General features: G+C 36.1%; 1 protein-coding gene across 1 annotated transcript in view; it reads left to right on the forward strand.

Moving 5' to 3' along the window:
• Window positions 1–20,986, forward strand: part of CACNA2D1 (calcium voltage-gated channel auxiliary subunit alpha2delta 1) — a 532,663-nt gene that overhangs the window by 320,005 nt on the left and 191,672 nt on the right. Inside the window, exon 5 of the mRNA XM_052638827.1 lies at window positions 7,925–7,966. Within this exon, the coding sequence (XP_052494787.1) occupies window positions 7,925–7,966 (42 nt within the window). The remainder of the gene's footprint in view (window positions 1–7,924; window positions 7,967–20,986) is intronic.

Genomic DNA, 20,986 nt, shown 5'->3' on the forward strand with positions numbered 1-20,986 from the left:
GAATAGGGAGATGAGATTCTATTTTTGGATAGATTTAGGCACCTGTTGATTTCTGTGGTGAGAGAAATAAGGTGGTATGATTTGCCAGCTATCAGAATCACGTGATTAAAAGAAACAAACAAAAATTATAGACCTAAGCAAACCCACACATCTACTATAGTTTTTCAAACAAAGAACCACCAACTTTCTTGATGTGAGGACAGCATGTATAATTTTTGCTTGCAAGATTCCACAGTTTAGGTGTTAGGATTAACAAACAAATGTTGGGTTTAATACAAAGTTGGAGTTTTTCTAGACAGCAGTAGATGAGGATGGATGTTTAAAGGAGATGTGGGATTAGAAAGAGTACGCTTACAAGCACAGAGAAGGTTGGATCATAGGAACACAATAAATGGACAGATTGCATATTGTTATTGTTCAGTTGCTAAGTTGTCTGACTCTTTGCAACCCGGTGAACTACAGCCGGCCAGGCTTTCCTGTCCTTCACCATCTCCTGGAGTTTGCTCAGACTCATGTACATTGAGTTGATGATGCCATCCACCCATCTAATCCTCTGTTGTCCTCTTCTCCTTTTGCCTTCAGTCCTTCTCAGCATCAAGGTCTTACTCTTTGCATCAGATGGTCAAATTATTAGAGCTTCAGCATCAGTCCTTCCAGTGAATATTCAGGATTGTGAGAACTAACAACTACCCTTTGTAGTAGACTTGTTATTATTCAGTAGCTCAGTTGTGTCCAACTCTTTTGACCCCATGGATGGCACACTTTCTTATAAATCACCTCATTAATCAGATTAAAGGGGGCTTCCCTGGTGGCTCAGATGGTAAAGTGTCTCTGGCTGTAATGCGGGAGACCTGGGTCCGATTCCTGTGTCGGGAAGATTCCCTAGAGAAGGAAATAGCAATCCACTCCAGCACTCTTGCCTGGAAAATCCCATGGATGGAGGAGCCTGATAGGCTACAGACAACACACTTTCTTATAAATCCCATCATTTATCAGATTAAAAATAAAAATAACAGCTAGTAATACCATTCTGCTATATGGAATCTTTGAAGAAGGGACTTTACATGAGTTAAATAGACTCATCGCATAGTATGTGATCTAAGAACATAAAGTTGTAAACATTTACTTTCATTCATATGTAATTACCAGATAAAGCTAATAGATAAATTCTATGGATATTCCTGATTTTTATGTTTCAATTTGTAAAGCAATAGCTGATCATTTGTAGGGGGTCCATACAGGCACTCTGCTCAGCACTTGATGTCAATTCTTTATTGTCTCTTATACATAATGTGAATCAGTGTAGGTTTATCACATGCTTTCAATCTAGTGATCTGGGAACAGATCTCTATATGGACCTGTGCCCATGTTTTTCTTTTTTTCTCTTCATAAACAACATTTTCATCATTCCAAACCCCAAACAGATATAATGGCATTTAAAACAAAAACAAAAACTTTTTTTTAAGAACCACTGTCTTTAGTGCTTCAAGCTACGTTTAGCTATCTTTGGAAACTTCACTTACATTCACACCACCTCCCAAACACACATGAAGATACACAAAATTATACACATTCTGCGTCCCCCCTCACCAAAACATCTTCCTAAGTTGTTTTATTCACACAGCGCTATAATCAGTGCTGCTGGTTATCCCGTCTCATGCACATGGTTGATTTGGGCACAGTCAGTAGCAGTGGTGTATCTGGTTGTATGCGTGCATGCGAAGTCCCTTCAGTCATGATGGACTCTTTGTGACCCTATAGACTGTAGCCCACCAGGCTTCTCTGTCCCTGGGATTCTCCAGGCAAGAATTTTGCAGTGGGTTGCTAAGCCCTCCTCCAGGGTTTCTTCCGGACCCAGGGATCAAACCCGTGTCTCTTATGTCTGCTTCACTGGCAGGCTGGCTCTGGTTACCAGGTCAAATTGTTACTATGATATGTTAATCAAAAAATTTTGAAATTTAAATGATTTGAACTAAATAGTGTTGTTTTTTTTGGGCAAGAATCATTAACACAACTGCTTTGGAACGTAGAGTATCCTTTATGTTCAGCTTTCCTGGTAGCTCAGTGGTAAAGAATTCGCCTGCAGTGCAGGAGATGCAGGAGGAGTGGATTCTGTCCCTGGATCTGGAAGATCCCCTGGAGGAGGAAATGGCAAACCATTCTAATATTCTTGCCTGAAGAACCCCATGGACAGAGGAGCCTGGTGGGCTATAGTCCATAGGGTCACAAAGAGACATTACTGAGCATAGCGCGCGCGCACACACACAAACACACACACACACACACACACACACATCCTTAATGTTTATCCTATAGACTTCATATTTGGAAATAAAGAAAGATAAAATGAAAATGAGTTGTTTTTTTTAAGTGATTTAGCAGGCAATAGAGTTGCCCCAAAATTTTCATGCTGTGGATCATATATAGAGTCAAGTATATAACCCAGAAAATAAAGTTAGTAACTTGGACAGGAAGTTAATATCTATTTGAGTTTTAAATGTGTCATATATTTCAGATATTGGCTATAAAATCCTAACATTTGGTTCGAACACTTAAATCTTATCCTTGGCAACATCTTATTCCCAGATGGAAGCTTTGTGCTTATGGTTCAGGTTTTTAACATGAACTATTCATCAGAGGCTGCATTTTATAGGCAAGTAGCATGCAAAGTACTGTTATTCACAGTATGTTTTTATGATGGAATGGTCTATCTTGTCCAGATTGAATTTTTGACTCCCAGTAGACACTAGGAAACTAAAGTCATTTATCTGTCTGCTTGCTAGGGGATATTTAAATTTCAGTAAACAGCAGTATTGTATTAGCATGAACCATTTTGGTAAATTTGTTTCAAGGAGATAATAAATAACTAAACTACTTGGTTAAAAATCAGAAACAATTTGTTCCTGTCATCTGGTGGTGCTTAAATTAGGAAAAATAGCTCTCTAAAGGTGTAACTAATCTATGAATCTAGTTTGAGGCTTTATCCTATCAGATTTCACATAATGCACTGAAATCCACGGATATCCCCCGTGGTGTAAAATATCTTCTAAGATGATGTTATTTAATAATTTGAATGAAAATGTTCAGCTAGAAGGATAGCAGGGAAAGAAGATGATTCAATTCTATGATCTGTGCCAGCGATAATTAGTTTATATACTATAGTTTTGCAGTCTTAAATGATACTGATATAACTGTGTACCTTCTGAAAAAGAGACTGAAAGAATTTTGAGTGATATGATAGGTAAACGATTTAGGAAGAACCATACACACACATGTGCAAACACGCATGCTTGAGTTGATCAACAGAGGAAGAATGTCTCAAATATCTGAAATTCTTAACTCTCACCTGTTTTAATATCTAGGAAGGTTTTGTGTTATATGGTCACACCATCCATGTATGATAAGACACATTCTTCAGTTATAGCAGATTGAAGCAGCTGGCCCAGCTGCCTCCACATCTTGTCACATGTGAATCAGGAGAACCAGAACTTGACTCTTAGGTCAGGGTTAATAGTCTTCATCTTTGTTTCCCCACCATTTAGCACAGAGTGACGTCAGAAGAGTACTGTTGAATGAGTGGAGTGTGTGGCTTCATCTCCTGGTCATGAGATCTCCATATCTTCCTGTACAAAGTCTAGGTGAGATGGAGGCAGAAGCAGGGTAAAGGGAGAAGGAACTCAGCTGATTGATACTCTTGCCTCTCCTGCAATTTCCCCCACACAGACCATTAACTATTAGCTGTTTGTAAACAGTATCTTTTTTTCTTTTAGCATAGAGTTCATTTTAACCAAAATTTATCCCTATGTAAACATCAGGACATAGAAGTAGGCCTGATTCACTGTGAATTGTCCTTTATTCCTGGAAATTGTCCTTTAACCCAATCTTCTAAAGATTGTTTCTGGATTTATTCTGGTGATTCAGTGATTTATGTGATTTGATTTCAGACTGATTTAGTTTAATGTAGCGGCACACATCTGAAAAAATATATATATATATTTACATACACACACACACACACATATATATAATAGCAGAGCTAATATGTACCTCTATGAGGCAGAAGACATGGCTCTAAATGAATATGATAAGAAAGAGAATTAAGATTATCATTATTATTAAAATTATGATTTTTCTCAAGTCTATATTCAAAATTATTTTTGAATCACAATTACATAATTCTGAAATTATGTAAACAAAAGCCACAATAAAGCAAATCACTGCAATTTTCCACAAGAAATTATGATGAATTGTGATATAAAATGTATTTATATAGTTACACAATTTAAAGGTCACATGGATATTTGCCATTTATTTTAGCATCATGCTGCCATATAGGTGGACTAGGTTGACAGATTAAATACAGAGTTACAGTTTTCCCAAATCCTGATGCCCTATGGTGATTTATCTTTACTAATGTTGATCAATTGAGCCTCTCTATTAGATAAAATAAGGGAATAATGCAGTGTTCATGCTATCAAAATGGCACCCTACTCCAGTACTCTTGCCTGGAAAATCCCATGACTGGAGGAGCCTGGTGGGCTGCAGTCCATGGGGTCGCTAAGAGTCAGACACAACTGAGCAACTTCACTTTCACTTTTCACTTTCATGCATTGGAGAAGGAAATGGCAGCCCACTCCACTGTTCTTGGCTGGAGAATCCCAGGGACGGGGGAGCCTGGTGGGCTGCCATCTCTGGGGTCGCACAGAGTCGGACACAACTGAAGTGACTTAGCAGCAGCATGCTATCAATGCAGAGTCTGAGGTTTAAGAAAGGAAAGTGTACTTTTAAAGGTTAAAGAAAATCTTCTGAGCCAAAAGCAATGTCATGTTTATTGAAGAGAAGAAATTTTGTTTTAATACAGTAGACATAATCAGTTGCACATTCCACTCAGGTCTGTGTTCTCTTATTGAAGTGTGACAGCCTGTCTAAGCATATGTGTTTGATTAAGAACTTCCGAGATACATTGTTGTCATAAAAAAAAAGACACACTTGTTTTTCTTTGTGTTTATATTTTGACCAGCAATCTTGATTCCAGCTTGTGCTTCATCCAGTCCAGCATTTCTCATGATGTATTCTGCATATAAGTTAAATAAGCAGGGTGACAATATACAGCCTTGATATACTCCTTTACCTATTTTGAAAAGATCCTGATGCTGGGAAAGATTGAAGGTGGGAGGAGAAGGGGATGACAGAGGATGAGATGGTTGGATGGCATGGCATCACCAACTCAATGGACATGGGTTTGAGTAAACTCCAGGCGTTGGTGATAGACAGGGAGGCCTGGCGTGCTGCAGTCCTTGGGGTTGCAAAGAGTTGGACACGATTGGGTTACTGAACTGAACTGAACTGATATTTTGACCATGTTAGACTTGGGCTTTGTATAAAGAAAGAGCTCCTTAAATGTAGAAATATAAAATACCTAGTCACAAGAAGTACTCATGTTTAGCATGTGGTATTACTTTATGCCTAATATATTTTGTTTTCAGTTTGCTTAAAAAATTTTTTTAAAAAAGCCAGGTTTGGCATTATATGTCTTCTGATTTCAAGAAAATTGTCTGTAAATCCGTACATAAAAGTTATGTACAGTTAGCAATACACATTTTTAATAACAATTTTAGCAGCAATATAGAGCTTCTAAAAGAAAGGGTAAGTGGTGAGGTTTTATATAAAGTATAATACAGTAACAAAGGAAAAATACTGAAATTCTCAAAAAGATTTTTCTCTATTTTAATTTTTATTTCAACTTCAGTCACAGTCTATCTTAATAGAGTCAAATACTTAGCTTGAGTTAAAACTAATGTTTCTTTATCACACCTTACCCTCTTCTAACACTGTGTGTGATACTCTTCATCTTATATATAATAAGTAAATTCTCTTTGTTGCTGTGACCACGTGTCACACATAAGAAAAGATTTTAAGTAATCATTTTAGTCCATTAGCTCTGGTTCCATGGACTAAGTGTAATCCTAGATAAATGAATTATTTTATATAGTTATCTGAACATTTTGTTTTACCTAAAAATAGAGGTAGGTAACTTTAACTTTCTTTGTGTCTTTCTTGGCACAGATATATTTACAAATAGGTGTTGAATAAGTGTTGAAAGGTGCTACTGAACTGCGTGAAATTTAATGCTATTTTTCCTTGTTTTCCACATGTTCCAATTTGGTAAATATAAGGAATCAGTTGGCAAACATAATATCTAAAATGAAGTAAACTTATTCAGTGTTTTAACTTTTGATAGAATCCACAATCTAAATTGAAAATTGTCTCCTAAGTATAAATTACAGGGTTTCATGAAGGATCAATAAACTAGTAATTGGATCTGAGGCTCAGGAGATTTCCAAAGATTCTCTTGATTTATGTATGTGATGAGTTCTGATTTGTATTTTACCTTTGTTACGAACCTAATACTATAAGTAAGAAATGTTCCATGATATAGAAGTTTTATGTGTGTGAAAATTCTCTATCTACTTATTCTTTTTAAACAAACTACTATTAAATGGTAATTTAAAAAATGTTAATGATGCTAAATGAAATTAAAACTCCCAAGTTTCATACAGTATTACAAATCATATATTCTTACATTTATTTATATAGTGTTTGGTTGGTTATTTGGTCTTCAGAGAGATCTGTATTTTATAAGTCTTCATTATCACAATATGTTTCTCAAATAAAAAGGCAGAATCTGTGACCCTGCCCAAATCAAAACAAAACAAGATCTCAATCTTTTCTTCTTTTGGAGATTATAATGTGCATTCATACACTGAAGCTGTATGAATTCCTACTGAAGAGACAATTTTAACTTCATCATTTATTCTGAAATCATGACCATAGAATAGTTTTGCCTATAAAAAATCTATTACATCTTTGAGAACTAATAATTTTCTTTAGAACATACTTTAAGAAGCACTAATTTAGTCTATTTTCCCCAAGTAATTAAACAAAATTCTATCAATTGTGTTTTTGTTAATAAACTTTTGGATTGTCTTTGTTTATAAATGTTTAAGAGACAGAGAAAAGTACACTTTTACATGATACTCAAAATACAAAAGACATACAGAAGATGAAGAATACGCATCTTCAATCAGTTCAGGAAAATAAATAAAAATGAAATCAGTATATATGTATTATTTTTAAATTGCATAGAACTAGCCTTGTAGATAGAAAAAATAAGAATGTAAAATTCCTTGATAGTTGTTTTATCCCCTTTCCTTTCCATTTTTCCTCTGTAACACAATTTATGTCCATAATTTACACTTATGCTGACATATTCAGCAACATTGATAGCTAGTGAAAATGTCCACACACATTCATTCTTGAAAAGTTAACACTCATTTGCTACTTTAGTAGAATATGAGACCATTAGAGTGTTGGATTATCTGCTATTTTTGCTGTCTAAATTCACAGACAATCTTGATTCCTTATCTGAGTCTCCTGAAGAAATTCCTGCCAATATCATGCAGTTACACTTTCTTCAAAGAATAATTTCAACACTTGATATATATTTTTTAAACATCATGGTTTTAGCCAAATTTTAACAAGCCAGTTATTCACTTGTCTAGAATTATCCTATCATTTCATGATTTAGGTGAAAGAGACAGAGAGAGAGAGAGTGTGTGTATATGTATAAATTATTGTGTTAAGGATTTTTCCATTTTTTCTTGACAAATTGACCTCAGATTTGCACTGAGATATTTTGCCCTATTGCAAGACGATTTTCTAATGTCACTGATACAGTGTTTTAATATGTTCTTGTAGAAAATATTGGCTAATATTTATGCATCTTTGTGGAATATATCATAAAAGGATTACTTTGTGAGGCTTATTATTTCATATGTGAATAAAATATATTTGATGTTTGATCCAATATGTTTTTATATTTTTAATCAAATCAGTAAAGCATTCCTTTTTCCTTTCTTCATAGAGCAATGAAGTTGTCTACTACAATGCAAAGGATGATCTTGATGTGAGTATTAAAAGTTTTACATTACATTACAGGCTAAACTTGACTAGGGTGAATGGCTTTCTAAACAAGCTGACCATGTTGTACATTTAGTTGGATTCATGTTCCCATCCAGCCTTAATATTGTAGTGCTTATAGGCATTAACACATTCAAACTGTTTTTCTCTCATCTTAGACATGCCACAGTTAATTCTGTTATCCAAAAATTTCATTTTAGTTCTACATATTCTTGAAATCCTGCTAACTTCATCAGGTTTGCTGGAGTTGGGCCATTTCACGTAAAATTTTTAAGAATTTGTAAGGAATTGTAAGATAATATATTTTACAATTCATTATAACTATTTTGGGGTAGTTTTAAGTGCTCTAGATATGTTAATAGTATTGCTCTTGTAAACTCTTAGATGGTGAATGATAAATGAACTGTTTTATGATTGGCATATTGGTTCACCTATTACAGAGAGACTGAAATATGCTAACCTGAAAAGGCTAAAGCAAAACAAAAGATTATTCCTCTCTAATGGCACTTTCTGTGTGCAAGGCCTAATAGAGCGACTCTCTATAATCCAAGCCCTGCAAATCTTTCTCTCATGATTTTTTCCTTTCCTCAAAATTGTTTTTCCATTTTATGGTCCAAAGTGGATGCTGCAATATCCACAATGATATTTGCATTCTGTACATCAGAAAGGAGTCAGATGGCACTGAAGGTCATACTCTGGAAATTACAGAAGACACATCTGTCTGCAGCTGTTGTCTACTACTTAATTACTAGTGTTACCTAGTTGCCAGAAGATGTGCAGTGTAATTCCCCATCCTCCTCCCACCTCCCCATAAGCATGTAGGCAAATAAAATATAAGGTTCCATTACCAAAGAAAGAATAGAGAGAATACTAGTTGGGAGTTAATTAGTAGTTTCTATACTTAACTTCAATTTGCTCTTCCTGGCATATTGAAGTTAGTACCCACATCTACCCCTTCAGTTGAGTGACTTCTGTCAGTTCAGTTCAGTTCAGTCACTCAGTCGTGTCTGACTCTTTGCGACCCCATGAATCGTAGCATACCTGGCCTCCCTGTCCATCACCAGCTCCCAGAGTTCACCCAAACACATGTCCATTGACTCGGTGATGCCATCCAACCATCTCATCCTCTGTCATCCCCTTCTCCTCCTGCCCCCAATCTCTCCCAGCATCAGGGTCTTTTCCAATGAGTGAACTCTTCGCTGAGGTGGCCAAAGTATTGGAGTCTCAGCTTCAGCATCATTCCTTCCAATGAACACCCAGGACTGGTCTCCTTTAGGATGGACTTATTGGATATTCTTGCAGTCCAGGGGACTCTCAAGAGTCTTCTCCAACACCACAGTAAACTTATATTAATATAGTCAAATTCTTCAACTTGAAATGGAGCAAAAAATTCTCATTTATAGTAAAATGACTATAACATTTTATGCTGTGTTTAGTATTATTTAGTTCTTAATGCATATGTTTTGATCACTGTGACCAAAATGTTTTCTGCAATAGAAATATATAGTCTTTATTTTTAATTAATTTTTTATTGAAGGATAATTGCTTTACAGAATTTTGCTCTTTCTGTTAAACCTCAACATGAATCAGCCATAGGTATACATATATCCCCTCCCTTTTGAACCTCCCTCCCCATCCCACCCCTCTAGGTTGATACAGAGCCCCTTTTTGAGTTTCCTGAGCCATATAGCAAATTCCCATAGGTTATCTATTTTATACATGGTAATGTAAGTTTCCATGTTACTCTTTCCATACATCTCACCCTCTCCTTCCCTCTCCCCATGGCCATAAGTCTATTCTCTATGGTTGTTTCTCCATTGCTGCCTTGTAAATAAATTCTTCAGTACCATTTTTCTAGATTCTGTATATATGCATTAGAATATGGTATTTTTCTTTCTCTTTCTGACTCACTTCACTCTGTATAATAGGTTCTAAGTTCATCCACTTCATTAGAACTAACTCAAATGTGTTCCTCTTTAAGGCTGAGTAATATTCCATTGTGTATATGTACCTCAACTTCTTTATCCATTCATCTGTCGATGGACATTCTAGGTTGCTTCCATGTTCTAGCTGTTGTAAATAGTGCTACAGTGAACAATGGGACACACATTTCTCTTTCAATTTTGGTTTCCTCAGGGTATATGCCTAGGAGTGGGATTGCTGGGTTATATGGTGATTTTATTCCTAGTTTTTTAAGAAAATGAAAGACAGTTAAGAAGTGTAAGTAAATACTGAAGTAAATATTCACTTTAGGACTTATAGTGGTTATAGCTTTTTTTCCCTTAAGTTTATTGCTTATCAGATGAATTTGGACCTATATAGATGATGAAATTAATTCAATCTCACCAAACATTTTGCAATATATGGTTGGATTTAGTTGGTTCTTATACTCCAACTTTATATATGTAATGATATTTTTATTTATCAAGTGTTTGTACATTTGTACATAAGTACATTATATTTCTACATTTGTACATTATGTGTGTACATAATGCCATTTCGTTTTAATTTGAATTGGCTTACTCTCACTGTTATTTATTTCACTTTTCTGTTTACCAGTTTAGAGCTTCCCTGGTAGCTCAGTTGCTTGCAGTGCAGGAGACCTAGGTTCAATCTTTGGGTTGGGAAGATCCCCTGGAGAAGGAAATGGTAACCCACTCTAGGTCCTTGCCTGGAAAATCCCATGGACACAGGAGCCTGGCAGGCTCCAGTCCATGGGGTCACAAAGAGTTGGGCACGGCTGAGAGACTAACATACCAATTTAGTTGTATATTTTTATTGCTCAAAGTCCACAAAGCCATATTCATCATGAAAAATCGGCAACTGGAGATTATATGATGTGAGCTTATAATCTCATACATCAATATCTAATAGCTAATGAACACAGGAACTAATTGGAATGCTAAATATTGAAATAGAGTTATCAATTAATAAATTTGTCCTCATATGTTTGAATGGGATATAAATATCTGAGTTCTAAATAAATTCTCTGTTCTCTAGAATAGTTATATATTTAACCTATGAGTGGACTTTGAAACCAAGGGGCTGAAGTCTTGCCAGTAATGCGAAGCTGTAGGCCAGATTTACCCGTAGACGTCCTTTGATACGCTGACACAAAAGCCCGGGAGTTTGATTGCCTTTGGATGTCATACATTTTCCAGCTTGCCCCAATTCCACTCTCTTTGTTGTCTTATTCTCTGTCTATATCACGCATCTACACACATAAAAAATAATGTAGATTTGCCTTAACATAATACAGGGATAGAATCCTCAGCACACCAACATTTAAGGAACGGTCTTGAAGGCAGGGTAGGGTGTGTAGAGTAAGAGTAGATGGAAATGAGGAAAAAATAGCTTTCATAATAGAAGTAAGTCATATGTAAAAACCCAAAGCTTTAGTTGATGTTGAGTTAAAGGCTAGTTGTTCCTATTTTTCTGCCTTGTTTGTTTATTTGTCCATCACCAAGTTAAGATTTGAATATAAAGAATGATATATTCAAATGTAATCTATTGATTTTGTTCATTATAATGATGCTACATGGCCTCACTTACAGGTAAAGCATGCATTTAAAGGTGATCAGTTATCTTTTTGGAGTGTAACTTTCCATTAGCTACATCTGAATTTGTTTGTGGAGAGCTGTCACGTTGTAAGCTTTTCAAGGACTTTGATATAAGACAGTTCCTCAGGGGCATTTTATAATCTCCACGCTACTCTAGATCAATGCTATTTATATTCACCTTCTGGGTATAAAAATAAAAACTTTGTGACAGCCAGATTTAGCTAAAGTGGTGACTGAAATAAGGGCAAAAGTAATGTCCCTTAGGATTGTTTAATATTACATAAAAACTATGACTATAGTCATTCACATGGATTTTTGCTTTGGAACTTCAAAATGTATTACTGGGCTAAAGTATTTGGTTATTTGGTTAACCACAATTCTCCTGGTAGACATAAGGTACCTAAGGTACATAGCTATGCTGTATCTAGTATTTGCTTAAATATTTTAAGATAAACTAGAGATGATATTTCAATTCTAAATTCTTCCATATGAAACTATTTTCCCCAATTAATAACAATACATACGTGTATAATTACTATGTATCAGTACACTGTTATATGGAGGAAATAGAGTATGATACTGAAGAGGTTGTATTCCAGAGTTCCACTGCAAGCATTTGAATCCCAGATGTGCCATTTTCTAGCCTGGTGATTTGGCAGTCACCTAGCCTCTGTTTTTTCCCTCTTGGCCTGAAAAATAAAGGTAATAGTTATACCTACCTCATATAGTTACTGTGAAAATTAAATTAGTTAATGCATATAAAGCATTTAGAACATTCCCTGTCTTACAGTAGGCAATCTAGAAATATTAGTGAGTGTAATTTTTAAAATGAATAATTATTAATATTATTACAATGCATTTAATATTGATTTGAAGTGATTTTAGTTCCACATGGGGACACATTTATGCATGTGGGTGTGTTAACAATAATTAAAGAGTACTAATTTGAGTTATTTTATTGTTAAGAATATCCTTATATTTGTGTGAAAAACTTAAGAAAATGCTTAACAAAATAAAAATTGAAATAGAATCTTCTAAAACACATTTAGAAACACATGTGAGCAGAAATTTGTTGTAAAATCCTTGTGAGTGGTATATATCCAGATTAGAAAAGATAATTAAATGCCTAAATAAAATGGAAAATAGCTAACAATTCAACAGTTAGTTATGAAATTCCACATTCAGGTTCTCCTTAGTTTTGATGGGTGGAGATACCACTATACCAATGAAGAACTGCCTTCTCCTTAGTTTTGAAATTTATTTAGGTTCTTGTTTAGGTTTTTAGAGACATCTGTCCCAATAAATCCTTAACTTTCCTAAAGGTTTAGCGAAGTAGATTCTGCAGAAGGTTTGAGTTGTGCTAGCATGCAGCACTATTTTCTTAATTCCCAGAGCAAGCAAAGAGAAAGCAGATCATTGCAAACCCTTATTAACCTAATTCTAAGATCTATGTTTTGGACTGAAATCCAAATGAAATAAATTCAACCCACAATTCCCATGTCGATAAATTAGGTTGATTTATTTGCTACATTTTATTTTATTGATTACATTAAAAATGTGACCTGTCTGGGACATTTGGCTAGTCTGCTGAATTCCCTTGCATATTTATTTTGCTATTTATTTTCTTACTGGCCTTGTCTACATTAAAATTAATCCCAACATAATGTCCTTTCTAAATGTCTTTTTAAAAGGCCATTCATTTTATTTTATAGAAATATCAGTCTGCTTCTAGAATGAACCAAAAGTGGTATGTATCAAACAGTGATAAATATGTTCTAATTATTAAAGAAAGAATCAAAGTCTAGGTTTCTCTCTCTCTCTCTTTTTAAAATTATCTAATAGTACGTGGCCTTTATTTGAGGCTCTGCTAATGATTATTGTTGAATCCTCATAGGAGATAGTATAGAGATAGAATATTAATTGCTTCAGTAAAATAAATGGTATAATCAGAGTTGCCTTTTTTGTGTGTGAATCTAAAATAAATGGTTTGAATATTTTCAATGCTCTTTGTTTGGATTAGATTATAATAATAGTTATAATTGTATTGTAAAATATATATTATAATAGTCGCTCAAACTTATGTTAGCTTAATGGACTTCCCAACTGGTGCTAGTGGTAAAGAATCCGCCTGCCAGTGCAAGAAGCATAAGAAACTGAGTTTCATCCCTGGGTTGGGAAGATCCCCTGGGGAAGGCATGGCACCTCTCTCTAGTGTTCTTGCCTGGAGAATCCCATGGACAGAACAGCCTGGTGGCCTACAGTCCATAGGGTTGCAAAGAGTGGGCATGACTGAAGTGACTTAACATGCATGCACATACTTACTCTAAACTAGGAAATAAATGCTTTGTAGGTAATGTTATCATTCACACTCATCTTTTGTGGCACATACTATTATTTAAATAATTTTCAGAAAAGTCAAGTAAAATTTAGTGAGCTTAAGTGACTTGTCCTCTGTCACAGATGTGTATTTGGAAGAGCAGAGGATTGAATGGAGTGCAGTCAAAGTGATCCACAGCCGGAGCCGTGTGTCACTGGGCTGTGCTGCCCTGCATATGCCATGGGCATCCGTGGTGCACAGGAAGGACCCTGTGATGGAACTGTTATAAATCAAGATTTTTCCATTAAAATTTTTGAAGGTGGTTTTGATTTAAATTTTTAATTTATTATACCTATCCATCATTCTTTCCATATTTAATTTTGATGTATATGGCTTCTATTTATCCAGCCAGCTTCATCCTTGACTGGTGTTAACAGTGACTTGCAAGTAGGTAAAATAAAATCTCTGTGATTAAAAAAGATGGTTAGACTTTAAATCAGAAATCTTCACTGATCTGATCCATCATTCCTGGTGATATTTACCATAAACCCCTTAAAATTAATGCATGCACCTTTGTGTGAAATATAGCCTTATTAGAATTCATGGGACGGGGAACTGTTAAGACTGATAATAAGGAAGATTATTTCAGATTCTATTTCCTGTAGAAATAGTGCCATGTGTTTTTGGGGCCTTCTTCCAAAAATTGAGTCTGTTTTAATATTTTTGTAATGCTTTGTACACTTCTGCATGTGCTGCTTTTGCAAGGATAGTAAAAACATTGGTCCTAAGCTGCTTTGGAGTGGTGGCATGCATAATTCTCTTTTAGATTCCACATGTAATTCTTCCTTTACAGAGGGTAGTGTATGGTGTATTTATTTAGAACTCACTGAATTAAGTTTGGAAAATTTGGTGGTATTATGTGGGCATTATCTACTCACCCTATGTACAACATTGGGTAAACAAGTATGGGGACTGGATTGTTTTGAATGATATCTTCAACCTTTTCTTGCATATACATATCAGTTTAAAAAGATCACCTATTTACTTATGAATTATATGTAAACACACACACGCACACACACAAACACACCTGAAATGATACGCTGAGAAACCTCCCAAGAGATTTCCAAATTTTTAAGAAAAGTGAAGTTTTATGAAGTGTCAGTTTAAGTGGCGTTTCACAATAAGAATTGCCAGAAAAAAGCAAAAAGTTTTATCTAGATACTTACTTGCTAAATGCCTTTGATTATGATGACTTTCTATTACCACTGGAAATACCTCAGCAGGCCAGATGAACACAGGGATTTGTTACCAATATAGTACTAAGAAATCTAAACCCATATTTATAATAATCTTCTTGATGATGTTAGCTTTTCTGACTAGTTTCAGTTCAGTTCAGTTCAGTTCAGTCACTCAGTCCTGTCCGACTCTTTGCGACCCTATGAATCGCAGCATGCCAGGCCTCCCTGTCACTGGTTGAACTAATTGAATCACTTTTGTATCTGGTAATGAAGTACAATAAGAAGAGCTAGTGCTGGCAATGGAAGCATCATCTCCGTCATTCCCTTTTTGTTCAGTGCAACTTCCATTACTAAAATTTCAACTTCAATTATTATTAATTACAGACATCTTTTAAAGCTGGTAGAACATATGAGTAGGTTGAAGCTAAGAAAATAGTAAGTAAATTTACACATCAGTTCAATGCAGTCACTCAGTTATGTCCGACTCTTTGCTACCCCACAGACTGCAGCATACCAGGCCTCCCTTTCCATGACCAACTCCCGGAACTTACTCAAACTCATGTCCATTGATTTGATGATGCTATCCAAACATCTCATCCTCTGTCATCCCCTTCTCCTCCTGCCTTCAATCTTTCCCAGCATCAGGGGCTTTTCAAATGAGTCAGTTCAACGCATCAGGTGGCCAAAGTATTGGAGTTTCAGCTCCAACATAGTGCTTCCAATGAATATTCAGGATCGATTTCCTTTAGTATGGACTGGTTGGATCTCCTTGCAGTACAAGGGACTCTCAAGAGTCTTCTCCAATGCCACAGTTCAAAAGCATCAATTCTTCAGTGCTCAGCTTTCTTTATAGTCCAACTCTCACATCCATAAGTGACTACTGGGAAACCATAGCCTTAACTGCTGCTGCTGCTGCTAAGTCGCTTCAGTCGTGTCCGACTCTGTATGACCCCATAGACAACAGCCCACCAAGCTCCCCCGTCCCTGGGATTCTCCAGGCAAGAATACTGGAGTGGGTTGCCATTTCCTTCTCCAATGCATGAAAGTGAAAAGTGAAAGTGAAGTCGCTCAGTCATGTCCAACTCTTCGCAACCCCATGGACTGTAGCCTACCAGGCTCCTCCATCCAGGTGATTTTCCAGGCAAGAGTACTGAAGTGGGTTGCCATTGCCTTCTCCTATAGCCTTGACGAGATGGACCTTTGTTGGCAAAGTAATGTCTCTGCTTTCAAATATGCCGTCTAGGTTGGTCATGACTTCTTCCAAGGAGTAAACATCTGTTAATTTCATGGCTACAGTCACCATCTGCCGTGATTTTGAAGCCCCTCAAAATAAAGTCTGCCACTTTTCTCACTGTTTCCCCATCTATTTGCCATGAAGGGATGGGACCAGATGCCATGAATTCTATCCAAATTCTGTCCATGTTAAGATATAGCCTAAGGTTATATCTTAGGATATGACTTAAATTTTGTGTGTTAATGAATGTTTGACAGACCTTAATGTGCAATTCCGTAGAGTCAGTCACATCTACATTGCTCTGAAGGTGATAAATATGATGTAATGTTTCCATGGTTTTATGAGCAGTAATTTAGATGGGAAAATCTCCAAGAGATGTTGAAGAATAATCTGATACTATTAAAAAAGACCAGGAAACAGCGTACCAGGCAATGGGAACAACAAGCACAAAGGCCTTAAACCAGGAAGAGCAGGATGTGTGTAAGGAGCAGAAAAACAGGCCTGTGCAGCAAGAACATGAACAACAAGGAGGACAGGGCAGGAGACGTGGATGAAGAGTGAGGCCAGAAGTAGATCCTTCAGAGTCTTGTGAGCCATTGAGAGGTTTTCATTTCTTTATAAATATAGTAGGGTTTTGGTTTCCTGGAGTCTGGGCTCTTTGTACATTAGTTGTAAGGTGTTAGTCTTTGCCTCAGATGTCAAGGATAAAAAACTGATCCTTTTACTCTACCAATTTTTTTAAACTTCTTTTGCCCTGACAGTATTTTTTTTTTAAGTATGTCTGTCTGTTATAATCTTTACAATATAAAAATTTGCTTTTAACTTTTTTAGAAATAGATTGGCCTCACTTAAATCTTTCATAATGCAATGTGTATATACCACTACGTGCTTTCCAGTGGGAGTGCTGTTTGACCTTTTAGACTATTTGAAATCACACAGTGCTTTTCATTTGCAAGAAATCATTTCACAGTCCCTTTGTAGAGAAAATACCCTCTCTGTCACTCCCTAAAATTTAGGTTACATATTTATATATAGAATAGATATGTATATGTTTTTAGAGTATTCCATTCCTTTCTAATGGTGATAATTTGCAAATTTATACTGCTCACAGAGTTTACATCAGCTTCCAGCTCTTGTCATAACACTTACCTGTACTATGGTTGTGATGGCTTTCATGCTCACTGTGTGCTAGGTCCTGGATGGGTGATTGACGAGCATTCATCCAGCATGCAAACTATCAATAAAAATTCATCAACTTCACTTTGAGAATATCCTCAGATCCTGTATTCCTACTTAATGTTATCGGCTTCCCTAGTGGCTCAGATGGTAAAGAATCCACCTGCATTGCGGGAGACCTGGGCTTGAGCCTTGGGTTGGGTAGATCCCCTGGAGGAGGGCTTGGCAACCCACTCCAGTATTCTTGCCTGGAGAATTCCCTTGGGCAGAGGAGCCTAATGGGCTACAGTCCTGGGGTCATAAAGAGTTGGACATGACTGAGCGACTAAGCACAAACGTTACCATTGTAATTTTCATCAGCAACCTCAGTATATTTTATTTGAAGAATGCCTATTTTTGCTCTTAAAATTTAATATGCAAGTTACTACAGTGATCACTATCCCTTTTTGACATTTTAGTTCAATTTTATGTTTCATATTCATATTTATCTTTGAATCATTTCATCATATTTAGAAAATGTATGTATTTTTTGCTTTAATATCCCCTATGTGTTTTTAAACTTTTCCTCTGTGTAATTGTACAGTTTCAGTTGCTTACTGTTTTCCCTGCCACCAAAGTCAGGTTATTTCAGACTGTTTCTTCTTTCTCTTTTATTTATCGTAATTGTAGTAGAAGAACACGTGGAGACTTAACAGTGCATCTAATTTTAAGAAATAGAATTATTCATTCAAGTTTCTTCTGACCACTAATGTTATGTGTATCTTTTATATTAACTGTGAAACATTCTTTTCTTAGTATATTGAGTAAATTGCCTCTGAGGAATCCATGTTATAGTTTTTCCATAGAGTAAATCGAAGGAGTTAAAAATTTTAACTACTTGACGACCTGGAGAAATCTTCTGAATTTAGAAGAAAACTTTTATTTCTTCATCAGCCAAGATTAGCTGAACTCATCTTTTTTTTTTTCTGTGGATAATATGCTATTCATTTCTTTATAATTTTTTTTTGTTTTCTTACTGTTGTGATTCAATAGAGCATATGTACAAATATATCAAAATCCTTAGTATCATTTTAGTGTCGTATATTCAGTGTCATCCAACTCATATTTCCATTTCACTTCTACTCATTGACGCAGTACATCTTTGAGTCATAGCGTCCTCAAGGAGAAAAATAGCAGCTTAAACCAATTAACTCAGGAGACTGGATGGTGTTCGTATTGCACCATAACTGAATTCATTATTTACAGTTCAGCGTGGCCTAACACCCTGACCAGAAAAATTATAACTGGCTGAAGGTTCAGCATCTTTTTCTCTCTATTCATTATTCATTAACTGGGCATGGGCAGCTGCAGCTGCCCTGATGAATCTCCACTGCTTATTGATGCAAGTGATTTACTGAAAGGGAGGCTTTCCTATATATCAGTCAGAACTGGTAACCAGCCTCCATGCTTAGATTCCAGTGGTAAATAGTGGTTACAGAGCCAGTCTTATCTTTTAATCCATAGAGCTGATAACATGTCAGTGTAGAGCAGCCTTTTAGTCTTGGTGTCCCATGGAAGTCTACTGTAAATATCATACGTCTATGATTATTATTTTCACTAGGTGATAATATACCTAGAGGCACATTATGTATCCAAAATTTTATTTGATACTGGGAATACAACTGTGACAAAAAATTTCAAGAATCAAAAATATCTATATTGTAAAAGTGGCAAGGCCCTATTGTAAATAATATCTATTAAGTAGATATTGTAAAAAAGAAAAGGATGTACTTGGGGGTGGAAGTTTTAAAATATACACATATAGACTTTGGAGACTTTTATACAAGTCTATAGTCTTTGGTTTTTGAAGAACTTGGTTCAGTACACAAGAACCCATTCGTTTAATCCCTTCACTGCTGCTGCTGCTGCTGCTGTCGCTTCAGTCGTGTCCGACTCTGTGCGACCCCATAGACGGCAGCCCACCAGGCTCCCCCATCCTTGGGATTTTCCAGGCAACAACACTGGAGTGGGTTGCCATTTCCTTATCCAATGAATGAAAGTGAAAAGAGAAAGTGAAGTCGTTCAGTCGTGTCCCACTCTTCGCGACCCCATGGACTGCAGCCTACCAGGCTCCTCCGTCCATGGGATTTTCCAGGCAAGAGTACTGGAGTGGGGTGCCATTGTCTTCTCCAACCCCTTCACTAGTGAGATGAAAATAACCATTGTGATACCTCTATGGAGAGTCTCTGCTCTTATTTAGTGTTAACTCATTTTCTCTTGGCTTCCCTCATAGCTCAGTTGGTAAAGAATCCACCTGCAATGCAGAAGACCCTGGTTGGATTCCTGGGTCGGGAAGATCCGCTGGAGAAGGGATAGGCTACCCACTCCAGTATTCTTGGGCTTCCCTTGTGGCTCAGCTGGTAAAGAATCCGTCTGCAATGAGGGAGACCTGGGTTTGATCCCTGGGTTGGGAAGATCCCCTGGAAAAAGGGAAAGGCTACCGACTCCAGTATTCTGGCCTGGAGAACCCTGGGGACTGTACAGTCCATGGGGTCTCAAAGAGTCAGACACGACTGAGCGGCTTTCACTTTCACCTTCACTTGCTTTCATTTTCTTTTGGTTTTAGGGACACAAAAAATGACAGAGGGCAGGAGAAGGTAAACTTAGCCATAATGTGATTGTGAACAAAGTTTTTCAGTGTACATGTTTAGTTTGTATTGTGCATAGTGATTAAGCTAGTTTCTACGGCAATTTATGTGAAATATATAAACTTTAAATTTCTGAATGATCTGCTGTTGTTAGAAATAGTTTTAACATTAAAAGATAACAAAATTAAAAAAAACAAAATTTTATTATAAAAATCAATTATTAGTGTTTCATTTAAAAATATATTAAATATGCAAAATTATTTTGTGTGTGTCATAGAGTTTTCATTATGACTTTCCAAATTAATTTTAGTAGTATGTACTGCTTGTAAAACTGAATGACCCACCCAGCACCGGGTGGTACCTCTGTCTCTTGAGTGATCCAATCTGTTATTTAATAACTGAAGTTACATTTAGATGATTAGCCCGAGGAACATGCTTCTCATGTTTCACTTATGTGTTTTAGCAAATTTGAGTACATTTTGGAATTTACCTCCTTAGTGTCTCTGTATGCATTTATATAGGGTAGTCTGGAGAATCTAGAAGATTTGTTTCAGGAGAAAAATGTTGAAAAGAGACACTTTTAACTTAATTTTTTTAATATATGATCTGGTAAACAAGGAAATCTTAATTCCAGGGGGAAAATTTATTTGAAATTTTTAACTAACACATTAAACAATATGTATTGAGTAGCTTTTCTTCACGTTCCTTTTCTTAGCCAATTCCTTTGTGTCCAGTATTTGCTGTATATTAAGTATACTATATAATTACATAGTATACCAAGAAAAGTAAAGATGGATTATGATATCAGAAACAGTAATTTCATACGTTTAACCAAATGAGTTGTATTTTAG

The sequence above is a fragment of the Budorcas taxicolor genome, chromosome 4 (genome assembly GCF_023091745.1).
Source record: "Budorcas taxicolor isolate Tak-1 chromosome 4, Takin1.1, whole genome shotgun sequence".
NCBI classification, from domain to species: domain Eukaryota; kingdom Metazoa; phylum Chordata; class Mammalia; order Artiodactyla; family Bovidae; genus Budorcas; species Budorcas taxicolor.